This window comes from Amblyomma maculatum, chromosome 10 (assembly GCF_055883805.1).
Source record: "Amblyomma maculatum isolate TAMU_Amacu chromosome 10, ASM5588380v1, whole genome shotgun sequence".
Classification (NCBI taxonomy): domain Eukaryota; kingdom Metazoa; phylum Arthropoda; class Arachnida; order Ixodida; family Ixodidae; genus Amblyomma; species Amblyomma maculatum.
The window spans coordinates 16,851,310-16,867,136 of record NC_139353.1 but is presented as its reverse complement, the minus strand read 5'-3'; the positions used below and the strand labels follow the sequence as shown (position 1 = coordinate 16,867,136).

General features: G+C 45.6%; 1 protein-coding gene across 1 annotated transcript in view; it reads left to right on the top strand.

Annotated features, from left to right (window-relative positions):
* The window catches only part of LOC146175671 (arylsulfatase B-like), a 28,705-nt gene extending 15,543 nt beyond the window's left edge, over positions 1 to 13,162 (top strand). Inside the window, exons 7-10 of the mRNA XM_084580869.1 lie at positions 810 to 1,103; positions 7,492 to 7,925; positions 10,959 to 11,078; positions 12,811 to 13,162. Coding sequence (XP_084436995.1) covers positions 810 to 1,103; positions 7,492 to 7,925; positions 10,959 to 11,078; positions 12,811 to 12,942 — 980 coding nt within the window. The 3' untranslated portion in view covers positions 12,943 to 13,162. The remainder of the gene's footprint in view (positions 1 to 809; positions 1,104 to 7,491; positions 7,926 to 10,958; positions 11,079 to 12,810) is intronic.
* The last annotated feature ends 2,665 nt before the right edge of the window (positions 13,163 to 15,827 follow it).

Here is a 15,827-nt window from a genome sequence, read left to right as displayed (position 1 = left end):
ATGAAACTTTATGAAAGTGTACTGAAACATGTTAAAATATCGAGTTCATTATATTGCCTAACAGTGCTCACTGAAAAGATGTCCATAAAAGGTGATTAAATGGGCGTAACTTAGTAAAGTTCGTAAATCAGTGCAAGCAGGGCAATTTTTTCAGTGTGGATTGCTAGCTCACAGTTGGTTCATACAGCAGCAAGAGCTGTTTACTGGGCGTCCGGATGCCTCTGACGAAGCGTAACACCAATTGGGCGGGGCGGAGTGATGAAGGTAAGAAAGGAATAAGTAGAGTAATTCCGATAGCCGGTATGCTGGCCTGGCGGTGGTGAAAACTTTAAAGGCGTCAGGAAGCGCGAACTTTGTGATTGCCAATGGGTGGGTGAGCATAGGGAAGATGCAGAGTTATCGAGTGACTATCTCAGCACCCTCGCAGACGCCGCTGCAGATTTGATAGAGTGCTTCATCTAGGCGTCGTCTGCTGGGGGCCTTAAAGATTTCCTTCTCTGCAGCCACGACGCAACAAGTTTTCCAGCACTTCGAGTCCTGCAGCCTGATTTGGCAATTACAAGGACTAGCTTGCGGCGTCGTTGCCTACTTGGTGTGCTCGCAGGTTTTTACCGGTCCTCCATACTTCACAATCTATAGTCAGTGGAAACATGAAGCCCATTATTGTGCCGTAAAGTTTGGCTGCCAATGCAAGTTTTGATCAGATAACATTTCAAGGCGAGATAGAAAGAAATAGTGTGCAGCGATTCAGGACGAAGTTTGCACAAAAGCAAGGTTCTCGTATTTTTTATTATTTCTCCTCTCTGCAGGGATGGTTGATGCAATGGACCAGTCAGTAGGCGAAATATTCCAAGCCCTTCACGAAAGTGACATGCTGGACAACACAGTTATTCTCTTCACCAGCGACAACGGTGGCGTCCCGTGGGGTTCGTACGGCTCCCGGAGCATCAATTGGCCTCTTCGTGGAGCAAAGAGCACACTCTGGGAAGGCGGCACCAGAGCAGCCACTTTTGTCTGGAGTCCTCTCCTGATCCAGAATCGCACAGTGTCCAACCAACTGATGCACATAACTGACTGGGTTCCAACGCTGTACTCACTTGCAGGTTGGTGTCTCAATTCGCATGTACATGCATTGCTAAGCATGTGCTTCAAAGTAAACTTCAAAACTGCCTACAGCGCCCAGAGTTGAATTCGTAACAGTTACGTTTGCTATAGCTGGGACAACTGCCTTGTTCAGAGCAAAATATAAAGGATTGCCGCTGCGCAATACTTCACAAAAGATTGTGAACACTGGAAAATGTTTACAGTAACGCCTACACGTACACTCCAGACACCGCAGAAAGACAAAAATTTGTAGTGACTTAGTCCAGCTATAGGCCAGGATATACGTAGTGAAAGAAAGCTAAGGCTTAGCTGAGTTGAGCCTGGTTATTCGATATGTTTGGCTGCACCGGTTAAGCAATTGAGACACTGTCGCGTTTTTTTATGTATGTAAATTATATGTCTATTCGATGTTCGCTTTATAAACACGAAATTTGATCGGTGGTCTACAAAGTTGTCTGCTACGATCTCAATTTTAGATACACAGCGTTTATAGCCGTGATGGTGTTATCAGTATTCAAGATAAATGGCGGTTCCCCCTTGAGTAGTCTGAATGGGAGGGTTCGGTGCCAAATTAAAGTCAACATTCACTGTCATATACTAGCTGAACTCGGCTTTTTTCTTGCTGACCACTGGACGGTCTTCGTCTTCTAGTTCGGCAGCCGCTCGTCGTCGGTGACGATCAGCGACTTGGCGCCGCCGCTTAGCGATACGTTCTTCCCACTGTCAGGAGTCTCCTGCATTCGCTTAGCCTTTTTTATTACATTTCCTTGTACGTTGTAGGGAGGACTCGCGCCATGCGGTCTCTTTTGGATCCGTCGACGCTTCACGTAGCCTCTGCTGATGTCCTTCACAGTATGTGCGCTCTCACCCTGCCTCTTCATCCATTGCGCGTCTATCTAGCGAGCGCACGCGCCGTGACTTATCTTCTCAGCTAACCGCATGATCATTACGATCATGATGATCTTGTATGATAACCACGACCAAGTTACATGACAGGGTTAACCGCCGTGACTCAAAACCATGGTTAGCCCATGTTACGTGGCGGACCAGGTCGTGGCTACACCACTAACCGTGGTTATCGCAAACCGAGCTTGGCGACCTCGGTTTGCGTCGTTAACGGAGGTTATGGAGGCGTGTGATGACTGAACCTACCCGCCGGCGCGTGAGTCCACGAAGCGTATGAACGGGTCTCCTTCAGCAATGTGCTCATTTTCCTATTCTATCACATTCAAAGATGGACGCACAAAGTAGACAGTGTCTACTGTGCCGCCCGACGTCTTCGATTATTGCAGACGGCGCAGCTACTGCGTACTGAAGCCCTTCATATCTCTGCATTATTGTTTTGCGCGGCTTTTTGTTGAGCCGAACGTCAAAAAAATTCGCGGCCTTAGCTGCATCATGAAAGTATACAAGTTTGCAACGCTTGCATCATCGGATGCCATGATCTGGCTTAACTATACATTACACTTACCGCGGCGGTGCAGCGCGCGAGAAAGGCGGACGACGGCGCCGTGCGGTGCTCCCTAGTCGTCGTTAGGCCTAAATTGTTTCGCTTCGAAACCGCGGCTGTCGGCCTTTTGGAACTGATCAACCCTGTCTTAAATGCTCTACTCATGAAACTGCCTTATTGTGGACCCTATTCAGCCATAGTCAAAGAAGGATATGATTAACTTTGGCGACGAATTAGTCGAAGAGCAGATGAGCCGCCATGCATGCACCAGCAGCAGCTGGCTTGAGCAGAAACTTGTTTGTATCGTCGTTATCGTTCTTACCAGCAAATTTGCCACTGCTCAGCGTTCCTCAAGGGTGATTCATGCTTGATATTCAGCTCAGTATTCCAGACATCAACATATTTTTGCCCACTTTATTTCTGGCGTTGGCGCTAACGATCCGCCGTGTTGGCAGTGTCGCTGACTTGTTCGCGTACGGTTTGCGGGAGGAGGGGCGACAGAGGCGTCGTTTTAGGGGCAGTCGAGCAAGTGTAGCCATCATGCGGCGCTTTACCATGTTGTTGAAGCACCGTCGGGCAGCACTCCAGAAGACGCGTTATAAATAGGATATCTGTAAGCGTAGCTTCGTTCCGCCGATCAACGCGTCGCTCCGGTTGTTGTATACTTAATGGGATATGATCACCCTAACCGAGAACACCGGCCAGCTGTGTAGCTACAGTGAACCGAGATTGGGTTTTAACCGTGGTTAAGTTGGATAAACTCGGTTAAGCGTAACCATAGTTAAACCGGCCGTGTAACCAGATTACAAGACGGTGATGAACATAGCGGAGCGTGACGTCACGCATAGGTGCGGCTAGGCGCAACCCGTTGTCATGGTAATGGCGCATGCGCAGTTGTGGCTTCGGCTGCCAACCTTGAAATGAGCTTCTCCTAGCCTGAAGTATGATTTCTGCAGACGCTCAGCTCGTGTTATGTGACAATGCGAAAGCATAACAAGCACTGAAAATCAAGAATATGAAAAACGCTTGTATATGCTCTATACCCTGCATTATGACAGTAACAAAATCCTGAGTATGGCCACATTGCACACTTTATATAGATGATGTTATGTAACTATAAAAAAACCTTTGTTTTGAGTAATCTTGATAGTAAATAGCATAGGCAAGTATTTTCTTGAGACGGTAGCTCGTTTTCAAGGCGGTGGTATTTCAGCAAAATATTGTTTATGTAGTTCAAGACGTTTGCACAGAATCCTTTAAACGAAACGCGCTTGGTAAGGTTAGCTTTTGGATGCATTCAAGCACGTCGTTTGGATGTAGACACGTCGCTGACTGAAAATACATGTTTAGAGAATCCACAGAACGTGTCGTATAAATTACATGGTTCGTTCGCGTGTTTGATAATCTTTAAATGCCGCTTATTGCTACTGCGCATTGCCTGGACAGCGCACCTTCAAGGTACCCCCGTGGAAAAAAGTGGTATTCTTCATGCGCTCCGAGAAATCTGCCCGCCAGATGTTTCTGCCAGAGAAGCTGTTATTTTTGAGATATGCATAACGACCCTCTATGATATACTTTCCATCATATCCGAGCAATTTTTTGCGGCGCATTTTTTATACTGAAGAAAGGCAATCGTAGCGGTTCGCGTGCAGTATACCACTTTTGTCCACGACCGTCTTGTTCATCATCTGGCCAGCTTACACCCTCTGCTCCGCCTTATCTCGATTGTTTTTTGGAAGTGAAGGCGAATGATGGACGTTATGCTTAGAGTCCTATACAAGAGAAGTCATCTTGCCAAAATTTTAACTAGCGAAGCGAAGTTTCCCTTATACCTCTGTTTATTCGGCTAGTGTGTTCAAGAATCCTATCTCAATCCCTCTCAGTTCTACAGGGTGTCCTATATGCTTTATTTGGGGACAACCTTCAAATATTAATAAAGAATTGCTGTCGGCGCCACGACAACCCTTCGGCTCACCTCGCAGCTGGAAACGTGCAGAATATATGGTTATCGAAACGTTTATACCTATTTTTCTGGTTGCTATGGTCACGGTAACATACAATTACGCCCTAGGCGTTGGCAAGGCATCGGCTCTGGCTCCCATTAAGGAAAAAATTACTTCATAGCCTCTATTCACCACTCTAGCGCGTGATTAAGAGCATGATTTGAATACTACACCCTCCATATTGTGCAATTATACACCGGAGCTCAACTCTCCCCACTTTAACTAGCCAGGCCATTTACTTGCGTGTTTGATCTTGAACCGCCGCACCAAGCACAACGTGAGCGCTCCTGCCCATTACACCGCCTTATATTCCCCGTCCGTAGTACTACAAGAGTCCACTGAGCGATCGTCCCAACCTTAGACACGGAAGCTCTCCGCTTTAATACCACGTAATAAGGCAAATCAGTTTTATCAACGGCTTCTCCAGCGCTTGATTACACAGTCTCGCTACGGATGAGATACGTGTAGGCCCGAGTGCTTCAATGCTTCTACGCAGGCGTCACGCTGAGTCTTGATCATCCAGCCGATACAGGTCGCCGAAAACAGAGCGAAGAATATACCCGGGGACATCCCAGTGTGGAGCGCACACAACGACCTACTGACTCAATCCGCTGCCCTGCAGTCAGCTTTAGATATTACGTTTACATATGCATCTTCCATTGGGCTTAATCTTTTCGCCAGTAAAACTACGTTTATATCAGCCGCCAACCGCTGGCGGCGCCGTAAACATAGCGGCAACACCTATTTGTCTACATCTATCCGGATGGGGCTGAAACGTGGAGGCTAACCAAGAGAGTTCTACTTAAGTTGAGGACAACCCAGAGGGCTATGGAACGAAAAATGGTAGGGGTAACATTAAGAGATAGAAAGCGTGCAGAGTGGGTCAGAGAAATAACTCAAGTTACCGACATTCTAGTAGAAATTAAGAAGAAGAAATGGACATGGGCAGGACATGTAGTGCGAAGAGAGGATAACCGATGGTCGCTGAGGGTAACAAACTGGATTCCAAGGGAAAGAAAGCGTAGCAGGGGGCGGCAGAAAGTTAGGTGGGCGGATGAGATTAAGAAGCTCGCAGGGGTCAAGTGGATGCAGCTAGCACAGAACCGGGTTAAGTGGAGAAATATGGGAGAGGCCTTCGCCCTGCAGTGGGTATAATCAGGCTGATGATGATGATGATGATGATGATGATGATGATCCGGAACTCCATCAGAAAATCTCAACAGCAAAAATATTGGGCTCAACAATTAGTGAGTCAGAAACTGAAAATGTATGGCTGTCTCGAGCTGAAAAACTGGCGTTACAGACTCTGGGTCGGATCAGACGCATTGCTCCAAAAACGGGCGGCGCTTGCTCAGATGTTGCAAGACAGTTGGTGCGGGCAGTTGTGCAACCGCGCCTTGTTTATCAAGCCCAATTTCATAATTTGACAAGGGCACATTATGATCGATTTGAAGCTATAAATCGAGAGATAATGAGGGTCATCACCTGCTTCCCTCGCATCCCACTAATCGTGGCGCTCCAAGAAAACGCACAGCTAAACACAATAATGAACTGAGGCAGCCACGACGTGATGCACGCAGGCTTAAGGCCACCCTCTCTCAAGCAACGTGTGTGCTGAAGGCTTATGTTTTGTCACATTCACTACTACCATCACCACTGCCAGTTCTTCTTCCTTGGCGTTTTGTACAGCTGAGTGATAACAAGCCAACTGATTTACGACGACCGTGAACACAGGAAACGGCGTCGTCCCTTCGCGATCGAATACACGACTCCCGCTTGCCACAAGGTTTCATTATAATTTACGTCGGCGCAAGCATCGAAGCCTGCTAAGTGAAGACTGCAGTTTACTGCCCTAGCAAGTCTTCACTGAACAAGACATCAACGTTTCAATTACCAGAGCCAGCATCTCCTTTTTGTGCAGAACTGCATGCAGTGCAGTCCGCTCTGTGACCGCCATTCCCATGCTTCCCACGGCCCGTATTGTCATACTCACTGATGCCCTCCAAGTGTCAAAGCTACTTAGACGCGTAAGTAGCAGCCCAGAAATCTGCCAAAACATACACATTATAGCGGCACGTATACCACAGCCAATTCGTATTGAATGCACTCCGCATGACCTTTTAGGTGCTCAAAGCCATGCGGAATCTGTGACCCGCCTTTCCACCTCAACCTCGACATCGCCAAAACTGATAAAATTGAACAATGCTACCCTACTTTTGACAAGAAAGGAGCACCTCCGATGCCTTACACGGGCTCTCATACCTCCGTGTACGGTAGGCCTCCCCGATGGTCTAACCTTTGCAGAGGAGGTAGCGCTTCGGAGGATTAGAGTTGGGGTGGCCCTAACACCGGCAGTGATTCGAAAGTGGCCTCAATTTCGGTATTTGTATCCATACCCTGGTGTCCCGCATGCAAGTCCAGAAATACAGAAGCGGACATCATCACCTGCTATGAGAATGTCCAGCACTGAAGCCGACTCGGATCCGGCACCAGGTCACAGATGGTCTCTCCCCCCATAATCCGCACTCATATGCCGCTTGGACGCAGGGACCGTATCATGGTTCACTCCTTGACTTCATTGAATCAGCAAACCTTTTTTCATTTATTTGACCATACCCTTTATCCGTGATAACATTCATTTTATGCTCTGAGGTAATAAACATCACAAAAAAAAAGAAAGCGTTATCGTCTCATGTCACAGACTAACAAAGAAGTTCGTATATATAAAAACAAGTCTCGTATGCTCGTTCAGCCATGCTTAAGAGTGCTTACGCTGCAATAACTATGTTTAACCTGGAATATCCCCCATACTTGTTTTTTTTTTCTTTGCAATGTCAATCAGCTGAAAACAACTTTTTGTGATGCTCAGCACTTTTATTTTACGCTGAGCGTATCCACTAATAGCGAATAATGTCTCACGACTCATCCTTCCAGGTGGAAACGTGGCGGAGCTGGGGGAACTGGACGGGAAGGATATGTGGTCATACTTGTCACACGGGTCACCCTCACCGCGAGTGGAGTTTCTTTACGACATCACTGAGATGCTATCATATGCCCGCGCGGTGCGCCACTCAAGATTCAAGCTGGTTGTCGATAGTAGTGGCTTCTACAATGACTGGTACCAGCCCCCGCCTGGCCGTACTTCATACCAAAACATAGATGATCTTTTGGACAAGTCGACTGTCGCAAACGTTCTCAAGCGTCTGTACAGAAACGAAGAACTAAACCTTCCTAAAGATTGGAGAAAACAAGCTACACTCAACTGTCCAGACAACAAAGGAAACTTTTCCTCGGAGGACTCCATCTATCTTTTCGACATTGAGGCTGACCCTTGTGAACTGGACAACATAGCCAGAGCCCGGCCAGATGTAAGTACCAAAATGCAATTTTGCTGGGGATTATTATTAAAGGATACAATGCAATTCTTCGAATAGCCGCTCAAAAGGCTTTTCTCCGCCCTAAAAAGCAGCCTCGCAAGGCTTCAATGGCTTCGTTTCCCCTGTGCTCCTTTATTCTCACGAAATTGTAGAAAGGCACCCCTTAATTGACTCGCATTAACCCAAACTTTGTATTAACTTTTTCTTTGACCGCTGTCTTCTTCCTGTGATTAAGTAACGCTTTCTCTCTGCGCTTAGTCAGTAAATTGACATAGGTTTACTTAATTAGCAGTTTATGCAAGAAGGTGCTCATAATTGAAACCAATGTACGCCTGTTACGGCTTGCTATTCAGAATAAGATGCGCTCTGACAGCTACCACTATAACTTTCGGGCACAAAACAAATGCGCAAAAACATTGGCAAAAGTAAATGTGCAGTTGGATTATGCATCATAGCTTGAATGATGTATGCTTAGACTACTTTATGCCTTCCTTTTCCAACGTATTTTAAGAAAACTTTATTTTACGGCAGAGCACGCCTTTAATCAAGCGGAAAATGATGCGTCAATTCATGTTCATTATCATCATCATTATCATCATCATTATCATCATCATTATCATCAGAACTATACCAACCGCAGGGCGAAGGCCCATATTCCTCCAATGAGCCTGGTCCTGTGCTAGCTGCTTCTACTTGACTCCTATCTAACATTCTGCTGCCTCCTGCTGCCCTTTTCTTCCCTTTGAATTATCCTAAGCGACCATCTGTTATCCACTCTTCACTATATATCCTGCCCATGTCCATTTATTCTTCTTGATTTCAGTAACTCTAGTTTTTTCTCTTATTCGCTCTGCACGCTTCTTATCTCTTAACATTGCCCCTACTATTTTTCGTTTCATAGCCCTTTGCTTAGTCCGCAACTTAAGTAGAACACTTTTCGTTAGCCTCCCCATTTAAGCCTCATAGGTGAGCCCAGCTAAGATGCAACGGTTATACACTTTCCTCTTGTGTGATACCGGTAGTAAGAATCTGCGAGCACTCGAAAAATGCGCTCCATCCCAATCTTATTTTCCTTCTCATTTCCCTTTCAGGGTCCGTATCTGCAGTTACCACCTGTTCTAAGTAGACATATTCGCCTACTACTTTCAGTGCTTCGCTTCCTAACGTAAACTGATGTTCCTTCCCGAGGCTGTTGAACATTACCTTAGTCTTCTGCATATTAATGTTCAAGCCTACCGTTCTTTTTTTCCTGTATAGGTCATCAATCATTATTTGCAGTTCATGCCCAAAGTTACTTAGCAAGACAATGCCAGCAGCGACAATGACATTCATGTTAGGTGAACTAAACTCTGCAGTTGCGATTTCAACTTTGTTTTTGTGACAGCGAATAACATTTGTCAGAAATACTTGTTATTAGGTGTAACTTGTTTGCTAGTAAAATCAACTTGTTGCCGAAATACCTCACACATTTTGGGCCAAAGTTGCTTTTCTCGTGTTCTGGAAGCTTTGTCCTGTGTAGTACGCTTCTTAAAAAATACGGCCTAATGATTTCATATTTCTTGCTTAAAGGTGGCTGAAGAAAGAGCGGCCATTTGTCAGTAGCGGGTGAGATAGTCTGCACAAACCATCATACAACGATTTCCGTCGAAAGAAAACTTCTGGTAAAGATCCATAAGCTGGATCCCGACTTCCTCGAATGCACCACGTGTGGGAGTCATATGTTGGAGCAGGGCCTGTTACGTGGCGCAGGCCGTTCGCGCCTCTTGCACTAAGTGCAACTTGCAACAATATGATTAGAAATGTACAATAATCAACTAAACGTATTACGTCGCAGTGTTTAATATACTCCAAGTGAACGTAGCCCCCATCTGCTATGGCTTAGTGGTTGGGGTACTCAAATTCTGAGTTTGGCGACCCGGATTTCATGCCGGGTGTCCCAGCTCAGTTTTAATGACGATACGCGAGGCACCCGTCTACTGTGCAATGTCAGAGCGCACTGCATAACAACAAGAGGTATAATTTACCGAAGTCTTTTCCTACCGCATCCCGATAGCCTTAGATTCTTTAGTATATTACCAGCATAATTTGCACCAAATTAACCATGCGAATGCGGGGAGTCTTTTTTGAGGATCCCCGTCACAAAGCGTTTAGGCAACCTCTGGGTAGTGGTGAAAACGTTTATTAAATATAGAGAGTTACTTGGAGGTTGCTCTGGGATCACGCTTAGTGCCCTTCCCCTTACAAACGCTATGTGAAGTCCCTAGTACGGGACACCAGTGGCTTCCGTTGCCGCCATTGCTTGTTTGACCAACGCCTCTTGGGCTTTCAGGTGAAAGTATTTTGGAGTTCACCGGTTTTGTTACTCATTTGAACCTTCCCGTGCTTAAAGCTTGAGCTTTCGTGCACTGGGCCTGTAAGCATGAAGTTGATTATATACAGAAATTATTGACGAAAATAATACGGCGTATATTTTAGAGTGAGAGAGACTGAGTGTTGAGAAGGATGTTGACAAGTCGACTGTTCTCTTTTGGGTGTTTTTACGCTTTTCCTCTAAAAGGGGGCCCACCTCAACTTTCGTTGAGTTCGTTTAAACTTAGATACTCTGGTGGGGATGACAACTGCTAGCTGAATGAGCAACGTGGAGTGCGTTAACGAAAATGATGTCATTAGCCCAACGTGCTGCAGTAATACTACAGAACATAATTTCAAGTTAATCCCAACCGAAGCGGCTGATCAGCCGCTTCGCAAAGTTTCGTGCCCGCTCAGAAATGTCGTTAGCGTGTCATAGGCAATGCTCGATGCCTATTTGTTGTTTTTGGGATAGTGCGTGTGATTAATTTAATGTGGAAGTGCACTCCCAGAGCACGGGAATCGTTTGTAAATGATGTGCGCAATATGGGTTAGTGTCAGAGCAATCAGTTCTGACGATGCAAACCTGAAAATACAGAAAGACGCAGTTGCGTTTTTATTCGGCTGTGATGTATTCAACGAGTTCCATGTGTTGTCATGTTTATCGCTTTTAAGATTCTACAGTTCATGGAAAACCTACTTGACGCTTACCAAGCATCTGCTGCAATCCCTATAAGCCAAAGAGAACGCCCTTCGCCTCCTTTCTATGTCCAAGATGGACTCTGCGCCCCTTGGGTAAGCCAACTCGGACATTTTCATTTAATATAACCAGTAAAGTTGCATTTCAGAACGACGCGGTCTCCTGCTTTCATATACTGCCTCCCTCATGCGCGCGAGTACAGCAGGAAGGGCCTTCGTAATGTTCGTATTATTGGTTTGGAAGAAGACCAAGACGAAATGGGAACTGGGTGCGAGCTTAAGCTTTCTCTACATGTTAAGCTCCATAGCGGTGCACATGGTGCCAGTGATAGACCAGAACTCTTCATTTGGAAGCTCAGTAAGAGTTCTATGTGCGCGGCATCCCGGAAATGCGTCCTGCGTTTCATGGTCTTTGGGAAAGGCACAAGGAAAAAAGGTTAATAGTTGACTAAAAGCAACAGAAAGCATTGATAATGATGGAATAAAATATCTAAATAATCTTGCCCTCATGGTGGGCGCACAGTGTGGCTCGAGGTCAAGTGAATAAAGGGGTTAAGGCTGGTACTTTCTTGCTTAATCTAGCCGCATGTTAGGTCATCCCCTATGCAAATTGAGCTGTAGCATAGTGATGAAGCAGGTGGAGGCTTTTTGTCAGTGCGCAGCAAGGCCCGTCATGCACATGTTGTGATCGATATTGCGGACTGATTCAGCACTGATTTTAACCTGTTCTACGAAGTATTCAACGACTTTCTGAAAATCAGAGATCCCTAGAGCCCCCACTGCACAAAGGTACATAGGTCATTAGAGATCAACGCTGCCACTACATTCTCGTCGTCCAGGCTACTTCACCCGTACCGAAATTTCTTGCGGGACTAAACGGCAGCTTCCCTAACTCGCACATGGTCGCCATGAAGCGGTGCAAGCTTGGCAATTATCTTCCAGGTGACATAAAAACTGGAGAGCACAGCACGTGTTTCAGCATTCCTATCGAATGCTGTCTTTTCTTTTTTGATGCCCTAGCATTATGATTTTGTTGCGAAAGCAACACTACGCTAGTCGTCGAGCCATTTCACGTGGCACAGCATGGACCAAGCTGCGCATGCGTCAGGAGCCGCGTGACGTCAGAGGCAGCAACTGGTGTATCGGAGCTGCCGTCGTGGCCGTGCATCTCCGCGCGCCCTCCGTCGGTGCCGGAGAAGTGAGGTCATAACCACAGCCGGCGTCAGCTGCGCATCACTCTCTCCGTTGGTGGTGCGCAGAAGAGGTGTGTGTGGTGTATATAGAGCTAGGAGCGCGCGGCTAGAATCGACCAACTATGGAGAAAGAGCCCAGCCGCTGCTCAGCGCGTAACCTAAGCTAACCTAAGCGTAGCCATGACGCTGTTGCTTTCGCAATTTAACTAAGTTTAAGCGGAACTAAATCACCGCCAATTTTTTTGCCTTATTATCAAGAACACCACTTATGCCATGGCAAAACTAGAAAGACTTGCTAATATTTTTCTGCCTACCGCAGACAACTGTTGCATATTTACGGTGCTGATAATATAAGGTTTAAGAGTACCCCTTGTGTGGTTCTGTTGTTTCTTGAGAGAAATGTATTTGCATGGCACCAGCATTGTAATTCTGCAAGGCGTAATGGAGAGTTAGAGGCTCACCCGCTCACTAGCGCAAAAAAAAAAAAGCTGCCCTTTACTGGTTCCTAGAGCACGGCTACCTTACATAAACTTCCGTGGACTTTATTGCTTGATTGGAGCCATCAAAAGTAAACGGTGGTTTTTATTCCTCGCTGTTTTTTTCTAATCATTACATTTCTTTGTATGTTGTTACAGGTAACAGATGAAGAGTTGGGAGCTACTGGTGCAGGTATCCAGCAGCACAGGACAAGTTACACACAAACATTACTTGTATGCACATTGGTGTTATGGGCTTTGAAGAAATTCTTTAAAGTTGAGGCTCCCTAGATTACCGCCCGTTTCTTTACAACCACATCCAGGTGTACTTTACACCTTTTTATGCTATTTAAGTCGCGTACGAAGTAGAACATAAAACGTGCATGTCACTAATACGCATTATCAGGTAGACCAAACGCATGTGTAGATATGTATTAGTGCCCACAAAATAAAGCGTAGCACGGATTCGGGGAAAAAGCGGTCTCCTTTATCCGAGCTGTTGATGAGGCGAACACTAATGGTGTGAAACCGAACATCCGGGTGATCAAATGCATTCAAGCTATACACATATTCACACGTTTGCAGGGCACGCCACGAAACAAAATTCTGTCCGTTCATGTGCTCCGCTTAATTCTGGGCCACTAGTACCAGTTGAATCTTGGTACTTGTCGCTCTTTTAAGGACGAGCTGAACAGAAAAATACTTTATCTTCCTTCCAACATTGCCTAATAATAAAGCGATCAAATTACGACCTGTTAGTTAAATAGAATGATGGGCATTCATAAGTGAAAAAAAACGCTTCCGCTTTCTCCGAACAATCTATTCTCACGACGCACCTCACTGCACTTCTGAACATGAAAAAATACGCGTCATTCCGCTCCAACGGATGCTGTAAAGAGGCTTGCTGAGTTTATGAGCGCACATCCGAAATTGAGGTTTCCCCAAACTTAGATGAGGACACGCAACTTCTCAGTCGTAAAATATCTAATATTGACGCTTCAATGTCTCAACGTGTGGACAGATAAACTCGACCCAATGAGATACTCATAAAACTCTTCCCAACTGAAATAACAGCGCTGACAAGCTGCAGCGCACATTCCCAGAAGATCGAGTAAGATATTGTACGCACAAAATACATCATTCTAATAGTTTTAGTCCTATTGGACAGCTTTATTCGAAGATATACGTCCCATATGTGTTCACAAACATTACGGGCTTGACATAAACAAGATGCACTAATCTTTGACGCATAGTTCGCGCTCCGCCGGGGATCCGAGAAGAGCTGGGCCTGTTCTGAACGTTACGCAGCGGACCTTGCAACATCGTCAGCAGGCGACCATAACATTAGGGTTAGAAGAGGTATAGCTTCAGCAATATATATATATATATATATATATATATATATATATATATATATATATATATATTCTGGCAGAATATTTAGGGTCAGAACTATGCGCATGATTGCGCAATGACCCACAAATATACTCATGGTTTTGCATCGCGCTATTCTTGCCGTAGTATGTTTATTACTTTAGAAAGTACGACTTAAGACCGCTCGTGCGTCGACTCTCTTTGTCACAAGCCTAATTGTCAGCACTCAGTTGGCCTGTTGCAGCGTATTCCGTGCTCGTCCCGGCCTTTTGGCTGCATTGAGATTGACCTGGAATGCCCGCTTCTACACAGTGCTGCCGGAAACCACTCATTTATTGTAGCTGCCGTACACCTCATATGTTACCCCACAACCACGGCCCTCCTTGCAGCTACGGCACACAGTGTTGCATCTTTCATCTTACACCACTTTATTCTGCGTTATGGTGCAACTCGGAAAGAGCTGAGTACCCTAGGGAGTGCCTTTTTTCGGACGTTGTGAAATCTCTTCTGCAACAATGTAACTTCACTCACCGAAGCGTAACGGCTTACCAAGCGCAAACGAAAGAATTGACTGAAAGGTTTAAAACTCGTCTTCGGCGATATGGTCGCCAGGCACGTGGCGTCTGATCATTCAGAATAGGACATGCTGCTACCGATTTCTATATATGCCCTACACCGCCACGCATACCACTACTGATTCTCCCCGTTTTATTTTTCTTTTTTTTTTCAATTACTGGAAAAGGAAACCTTCCTATCTGCTGAATACCATCTTCGCTTATCAGCCTGATGCCTCCAAATGAGGAACTGTCTCCGAAGTATCCTAGTTCTTGCTTGAGTGCCTTGCGTATGCTGGCGAGCATGCTTACTATGAACGCTGCATGGAGTACCTCTCCGCAGTACCTCTAATGCCGAACGATATTTTGGGTCCTTTAATTAGTCTATTCTAGGCCGCAGAGACATGCAGTGAACTTTGTTTGGATATTGAAAAGACTTCGGACATCTTCAGAATCTGTAATGTCACATTGCATGTCACCCTCATGCATTTTTCATGGTGGCAACTTTGTGCACTTATATGGTATTCTCAGGAATTTTTTACACTATGAAATCTGGTTCCCTACTTGTAGTGCTATGCATATCATCTCTTGATGAATTATTGTTACTCAACGATGCAACTTAGTGCGCATTTAATGGCGAATTCTATCTCCCCCTACTTTATTTTCTCTTATTTTCGACACCTTTCTCATTCCGTCTTTCTCTTCTCAATTCGCTTTCCTACGCAGAGTAGTATGTAAGCGAATTCTAAACGCCGGCCTAATTTCCTGCTTTCCGGTGAAGAGTTCTCTCTCTAGCGCGTAGAGGGGCGCCACTGGCTCGTTTGGTCTTTTACATCAACAAAAGCATGGTGGTCCGAGTGTTGGCCAGGACACATACTCACTTATTTTTCTTATTCGCCTGTTTTGTGGGCCTCATCATTCGAACTTCAAACATGGCGAAATAAGGCTTTCCCCTTGATATATTTGTGCCGATAAAATGACAAATAATGATGGGTTTATGTGGCGATTGAGACTGTGAGGCACTGGAACGAATCACGGACATGTCCAGGCATCTCCTTCATCCCAGACTATTTCCTTCAACTTTTGAACTAAGAAAAGCCGGACAAAAGACATGAGGGAATCTGGGGTTCATTAAATCGTTTGTACCAGGCACGCTGAGAACTGAACAAAGCTCCTCCTGAATCGGACGCAGACGCTCTAACACTACATCACCACATCGACTGAACGGCGAGTAACAGGGCCAATTTT